Source organism: Nansenia antarctica (assembly GCF_963989245.1).
Source record: "Nansenia antarctica genome assembly, chromosome: 5".
NCBI lineage: Eukaryota > Metazoa > Chordata > Actinopteri > Argentiniformes > Microstomatidae > Nansenia > Nansenia antarctica.
The window spans coordinates 5078903-5086402 of record NC_137690.1 but is presented as its reverse complement, the minus strand read 5'-3'; the positions used below and the strand labels follow the sequence as shown (position 1 = coordinate 5086402).

The 7500-nt window shown below is 47.0% G+C and overlaps 1 protein-coding gene across 1 annotated transcript in view; it reads right to left on the bottom strand.

Annotated features, from left to right (window-relative positions):
- Positions 1 to 7500, bottom strand: part of dmxl1 (Dmx like 1) — a 71532-nt gene that overhangs the window by 18585 nt on the left and 45447 nt on the right. The window contains exons 33-34 of the mRNA XM_080532951.1: positions 3391 to 3512; positions 1943 to 2194 (exon numbers count right to left, since the gene is read on the bottom strand). Of these exons, the coding sequence (XP_080389077.1) occupies positions 1943 to 2194; positions 3391 to 3512 (374 nt within the window). The remainder of the gene's footprint in view (positions 1 to 1942; positions 2195 to 3390; positions 3513 to 7500) is intronic.

Below are 7500 nucleotides of genomic sequence, written 5' to 3'. Positions count from 1 at the left end.
CAGTGTAGAACATCTGAACATAACATTTATAAAACATAAATAAAAATAAATAAACCCCCCCCAAAAAGGACAATAAATACGTTATATTTCCTTCATCCATGAAACTTAAATTAAATATTGTGATCCCATCACATTACAGTAATTTATTACCGTGCGCTTTTATTTTGAAGTCACGAAAACGTCTTGTCAGAACGTGACGGTTATTGCCAGTCAGAGAACACAGCTACACTTGAAAGGTGAAAACCTGACAATGTTTGTGCAACAATCATGCTGTCTAATCAGCATCTGGATATGCCACACCTGTCAGGTGGATGGATTATCTCGGCTACACTTTGACCGGTGAAAACCTGACAATGTTTGTAAACAGATAACGCAATGCTTCATTTACATATAATTAATAACAACAACAGGAACAAAACTTCTTGTTCTTGAACATTAGCCAAGAATGATTCACACTAGGGGCAGACATAACCAAACGTACTGCAATTACTTTGCTGTGGTAGCTATAGCGTGCAACACACAACCTTGACTAGCTTTGTTTACAGTTACATTTTTGGCATTTAGCAGACGCCTTATTCCAAAGCGACTCACAATCGATACATTTGACTAAGCAAGTGAATCATCAATTCACCAGTCGTAGCAGGAAGAGTAATCTAGCTCAGGCCAGAGGCCATTGGCAGTCGTCGTGATAGAAGAATAATCTTCTAATTGTAATCATTACTTGATAAGCCGATAGCTAGCTATAACGGTCAGCTGGTGCAAAGCCTGTGGTTTGAGGAATGTAACTATAGTGCTCCCAGAGCACAGGGCTCTGGATTTCCAAACGATCAGAGAGCACCCCGGGTGTGCTCCGGCGCTCTCAGAGCGTTGTAATTCTTTCATCGATAAGAAGATCGATAACCTCGGAGGGATAGGATTCCGATGCATCGAACAATTTGTTACGGGTTCTCAAGAGGAACTGGATCTCGATTCCCATCCCTACTCTCTCTATATATATATCTATCCATCTATATATCTCTCTCTGCATATAAATATATATATATATATTCATCTATCTCTCTATCCATCTATAATGTATCTATCGCTACAAGTTGCTTGTATCCATCATGACATTGAGTGAACTACTCAGATCAGAGTGCTGCTGTGTTCACGTCAGTTAGATTGACGTCAAAACAAGACGTCCTTGTTTGCCTGTCTGCGCCTGGCTGGATGAGGTTACAGCACCATTACATCACCTCTCTGCTGCGTGGACTGGACGCTGTATCAGGGCTCACTTGAATAGGAGAAAATCTCTCTGGATGGACGGACAGACAGATAGATAGATAGAGGGGTCTGTTTGACCCCCCACCATCTAAGAGACTCAGGAACTACACGATCCTCAGGACCCGTACCAGCCAGGCTACAGAACAGCTTCTTTCACAGAGCTCTGATATCACTCTGATAAACAATCCACCCCCTCCTCCTCCACCCCCCCCCCGCTGAACTGATTTATCTACCAATCAGGGAGGACGACCAGACTCACCTGAGGGTGACCTAGCAGTTTTGTCTACCATTCAGGGACGAGGAGGGGGAGGACCAGACTGACCTGGGGGTGACCTAGCTGTTTTATCTACCAATCAGGGAGGAGGAGTAGGGCCAGACAGACCCGGGGGTGACCGAGCTGTTTCATCTACCAATCGGGGAGGGGGTCTGTCTGTCTGTCTACAGTATCTGTCTGTCTACACTAGTATCTGTCTGTCTGTCTACAGTATCTGTCTGTCTGTCTGCCTGTCTACAGTATCTGTCTGTCTGTCCCTGACCTAGCTGTTTTATCTACCAATCAGGGAGAAGGATGAGGAGGGGGAGGAGGACCAGACTGACCTGGGGGTGACCTGGCTGTTTTATCTACCAATCAGGGAGGAGAAGGAGAAGGATGAGGAGGGGGGGGGGGGACCAGACTGACCTGGGGGTGACCTGGCAGGGCTGGCCTTGGGCACCACGGGGGTCTTGGCTCCGCCCCCGAACACGGCCACCCACAGCTTGCTGTTGAGGGGGTGGGCCACGATGCGGAACAGCTCGTTGCTGGAGTGCGTGGCCAGGCCGTGGACGAAGAGGCTGAGGAACACCGCCGTCAGGACCTCACACAGCAGCACGGCCAGGCCCGGCTGGCTCTCCTCCCCCAACGAGTTCAGCAGCCGGATCAGAGAGCTGATACCTGGGGGGGTGGAGAGGAGGGGGGGGATAGGGAGAGAGAGAGAGAGGAGGAGGGGGGATAGGGAGAGGGAGGGGGGGTAGAGAAAGAGTGTGAACATCCATCTGTAAGACAGACCTCTGGCTAGAGACCACTCACTGACCAAACAGCACAGACTAACAATCAACAGGCAACTTTCACTGACCCTGACACAGTCCAATAGAACTAAACACACTACTGTTTACTGCACTACTGTTGTCTGGTACTTCTGCCTCCACCAGCCTCCCCTGGTGTTCTACCTCCACCAGCCTCCCCTGGTGTTCTACCTCCACCAGCCTCCCCTGGTGTTCTACCTCCACCAGCCTCCCCTGGTGTTCTACCTCCCCCAGCCTCCCCAGGTGTTCTACCTCCCCCAGCCTCCCCAGGTGTTCTACCTCCCCCAGCCTCCCCTGGTGTTCTACCTCCCCCAGCCTCCCCTGGTGTTCTACCTCCCCCAGCCTCCCCTGGTGTTCTACCTCCCCCAGCCTCCCCTGGTGTTCTACCTCCCCCAGCCTCCCCTGGTGTTCTACCTCCCCCAGCCTCCCCTGGTGTTCTACCTCCCCCAGCCTCCCCTGGTGTTCTACCTCCACCAGCCTCCCCTGGTGTTCTACCTCCACCAGCTTCCCCCGGTGTTCTACCTCCACCAGCCTCCCCTGGTGTTCTACCTCCACCAGCCTCCCCTGGTGTTCTACCTCCCCCAGCCTCCCCTGGTGTTCTACCTCCCCCAGCCTCCCCTGGTGTTCTACCTCCCCCAGCCTCCCCTGGTGTACTACCTCCCCCAGCCTCCCCTGGTGTTCTACCTCCACCAGCCTCCCCAGGTGTTCTACCTCCCCCAGCCTTCCCTGGTGTTCTACCTCCCCCAGCCTCCCCAGGTGTTCTACCTCCACCAGCCTCCCCAGGTGTTCTACCTCCCCCAGCCTCCCCTGGTGTTCTACCTCCCCCAGCCTCCCCTGGTGTTCTACCTCCCCCAGCCTCCCCTGGTGTTCTACCTCCCCCAGCCTCCCCTGGTGTTCTACCTCCCCCAGCCTCCCCTGGTGTTCTACCTCCCCCAGCCTCCCCAGGTGTTCTACCTCCACCAGCCTCCCCAGGTGTTCTACCTCCCCCAGCCTCCCCTGGTGTTCTACCTCCCCCAGCCTCCCCTGGTGTTCTACCTCCCCCAGCCTCCCCAGGTGTGTGTCTACCTGGCCACTGGGCAGGGGAGGTGTTGGGCAGGATGGTCTCCTCCATGCTGACGGTGCGAACAGGCTGGGTCTGGGACAGCAGCACACTCTGGTACACCATCCCTGTAAACTGGTTCACATGGCTGGAGGACAGAGAGAAGAGGAGGAGGAGGAGGAGGAGGAGGAGGAGGAGGAGGAGGAGAAGAAGGACGAGGAGAAGGAGAAGAAGAAGTAGAGGAAGAAGAAGAAGGAGGAGGAAGGAGAAGGAGAAGGAGGAGAAGAAGAAGAAGGAGGAAGGAGAAGAAGAAGGAGTAGAAGAAGAAGAAGGAGGAGGAAGGAGAAGGAGAAGGAGGAGAAGAAGAAGAAGAAGGAGGAAGGAGAAGAAGAAGGAGTAGAAGAAGGAGAAGGAGAAGGAGTAGAAGAAGAAGAAGGAGGAAAAGAAGAAGAAGAAGAAGGAGAAGGAGAAGAAGGAGAAGAAGGAGAAGGAGAAGAAAAAGAAGAAGGAGAAGAAGGGATGTTATATTAAACATGGGATTGCAACCAAGGAGGGGGAGGGGGTTATGATTAGGGATGGGACGATTATCGTGTTTATCGTTAATCGCGATAAAAACACCCGCGATAACTTTTAATTAGTTGAATAATCGTCATAATCGTTTTTTTTTTTTTTTAAATGACTGGACTTTTTAAATAGGCACTACATTTTATAAACACTGCTTTGTCTGTCTGTTTTTATTGTATGTATTAATGTATGTGACCTATGTGTGTTTTTTGGGGGGGGGGTTAATATTTCACAGTGTTTCACAGAGACATGTACACAACAGGACATAACAACAACAACTAGTATCCGTGGGGGAGGTTATTGTCCCATTAATAGTAGAAAACTAGTTTTGCACTTTGTTATGCAGTACATTGTCCATAAACAGAAAATGTTTAAAAACAAAACAAAAACAAAAAAACAGGGGGGGGAGGAGGCCATGTCACATATCAGAAATAAACAGAAAAGAAAATGACACAACACATGCCATAATATATGGGGGGATCACCCCCATCGGAGACAGCATCCATGTCTTACAGTCCTAAACACAGCGGCAGCACAACACCAGCACAGTAAATAATATTGTGACCCATACATTGTAGATCTGTTACACATTCGTCTTGTGTACTTTGTTGAGTGTAATCCACCAAACCTTTCATTACAATGGCAGCCAGGCTGGTACCAATATAATCTAAGAACGGAGACCAAATCTTATAGAATGTCTTTATCTTACACTTAGACCTATATGTCAGATATTCCATAGGAATCATATCAAAAATTACCTTGTGCCATCCAGCTATTGTAGGCGGTTTGCAGTCTATCCATTTCAGCAATATATTTTTCCTTGCACAAAAAGTGAGGATACACAGAAGTCTTTTGGAATGCATACTTTTAAGTTGTTTGTCTGGGAACCCAAACAATAGACACATGGGGTCCTTATCCAATGTAACATCTAGAATTAGATGAATTTTATCCACTATACCTTTCCAGTAATCATCTATATATCTACAAGTCCAAACACAATGAACAAAGCTCCCAACCTCGGTAATACACTTTGTACACATTTCCGATTTGTTATGATCCATTTTATGTCTAAGTTGGGGAGTAATCTGCAAACGTTGTAGTAGTCTAAATTGCGTTTCCTTCGTCCTATTACAGATTGAGATGTCGTTTGCCGATTGCCATATTAGTGACCAAGTTGCTTCATCAGTATTAATGTTCAGGTCATTATTCCAGTCTTTGGGCGTACATGCAGGTTTGCCTTTATCATATTTCGAAAGTGCTCTATACCCAAGCCCCAGAATGCCTCTCGTCTTTCCAGCAGAGACTATCTCCTCCAGCGGAGAGGGTTGGTGACAGAGGCCAGTGTCTTTTTGGCTATTTAAAAAACTTCGTATCTGAAGGTATCTGAAAAACTCATTTCGTGGTAGGTCATATTTCTTACATAATTGGTCAAATGAAAGTAGTATTTCCGTATCATATAAATGTCCGATAGTAACCATCCCTTTGCTGTCCCACCGCTTGAAACCCCTATCCGTGGCACCAGGGGAGAAGTCTATGTTGCCCCAAACTGGCGAGAGGGAGGATGTCATAATCGTATGTTATAAATAAATAGTAATATAATTGAGATTTCTCACATTTGCACTTTAACCTATCTTGAAGCTTTCAAGTCTCTAAGCCACAAGGCTAGCACTCAGTTTGATGACAGAAAAGTGTCAGTGTTCAAGTTTTGTTTGACAGTATTTTTTTCCTTTATTTATGCAGTGATACCTTATAATTTATCATTACCTTATTTAAGATTTTATTAAAGATTTTTATTTTTGTCAAGATGTTTTTAAAATGATGTTAATGTTATTAACATGATTCAATAAAAATACAACAAAATCTAAGTTAAAGTGATTACAGTGTGTTTTATTGGCATTCTAAAAAAAAAGTTTTTTTTTTTGTTTTTTTTTAAATTCTCGCGATAATATCGTGGATCGCGATTATTTTGCCCACGATAATCGTGACATTACATTTTCTAATCGTCCCACCCCTAGTTATGATATCCATTTCCCTTGTCTGTACATATCATACTGCATTATATCTAAACTGTATATCTTCGCCCTTGTCTGTACATATCATACTGCATTATATCTAAACTGTATATATCTAAACTGTACATATATTCGCCCATGTCTATATACTGTATATCACACATATCTATATATATACACATATCTGTCCATACTCCATATGGTTTTTGCACTGCATCTGGTCAGATGCCAAACTGCGTTTCCTTGGTACTGTACTTGTAATGTGTCAATGACAATATAAAGTAAGTTGAATCTCAATCTGAGTAGGAGGGGGGGGGCAACAGTGAGATCCATTTACACCATCCAATAAAATAAAATACGAAAATGTAAAACTCAGGGCCCGGCTCTCACTGAAACACGGAGGGAGCGCAACACCCCCCCCTCTGGTTTCTATATAATATGAATACTATCAGCAGATCGTGGAGGAGAAGCAGAGAGGAGCCCTGTTCCTCACTTCAAAGGCTGTTGGAGCAGAGATGAAGAGGCTCTCTCTCTCTCCCAGGAACCTCTGGCTCTCACGGCACGGACGGGGTTATTAACGCTACGCTGTACAGTTCAGAAATCCTCTGCTAAGCTTGTGTTAGGGTTAGAAAAAGCAGAAAAGGCAGAAAAAGAACTGATTGCTGTGGCTGTAACATTTAGGTTCCGTGGAATTCACACGAGCCTACTGTGATGTCAGAGGGGGAGGGGCAGGGTAGCTGGACCATGGTGTCGCCTGCCTGTCTGTCTTTCGGTCTGTCTACAGTATCTGTCTGTCTGTCTGTCTTCCTATCTGTCTGTCTGCCTGCATGCCTGTGTGTGCGTGTGTCTACAGTGTCTGTCTGTCTGTCTACAGTATCTGTCTGTCTGTCTGCCTGTCTGTCTGCGAGCCTGTCTGTCTACAGTATCTGTCTGTCTGCGTGTCTGTCTGTCTACAGTGTCTGTCTGAGAACCATCTCCTCCACCTCCACCATCTCCTCCTCCTCCACCTCCACCTCCTCCTCCTCAGCGATATTTCACTCAGGAGTAAACTTTTCCACAACTCCGGCTGAAACAAACTGCGGACGAGAGAGTGTACAGCTCATTAGCATAACAAAGAGAGTGTTAAATTAGAAAAAGCTAATTCGGTCGCCGGCGGCGCTCGGCTGTACAAGAGGGGGTGGGGGGTGGGGGGGACGGGGACAGGGGAGCTAGGGGGGGCGGTGTCTCGTAACACAGTCTTTATTCATTTACACATTTGTGAACTCCGAAATGTCATGAGCGGGGCTGAGCCCAAGCGACTGCGGGGCAGACAGGTTTTTAAGGTCATTCAGACGCTCGATCGGGAAAAACTATTTTCTCTCTCTCTCTCTCTCTCTGCTTTTCTCTCTAGTTTATAATACAACACACACAAAAATTAACTCTCTTGCAGTTTCGACGTTTTTCCGTCGAGACAGCACGGCAGAGGAGTGGAAGGGGGGGTATAATTACAGGATTACTTTAGCTAGCGAGAAGCAGAAAAGTTGAAAGCGTTTGTGTTCAGTTAACGAGTCCGTTGTGACA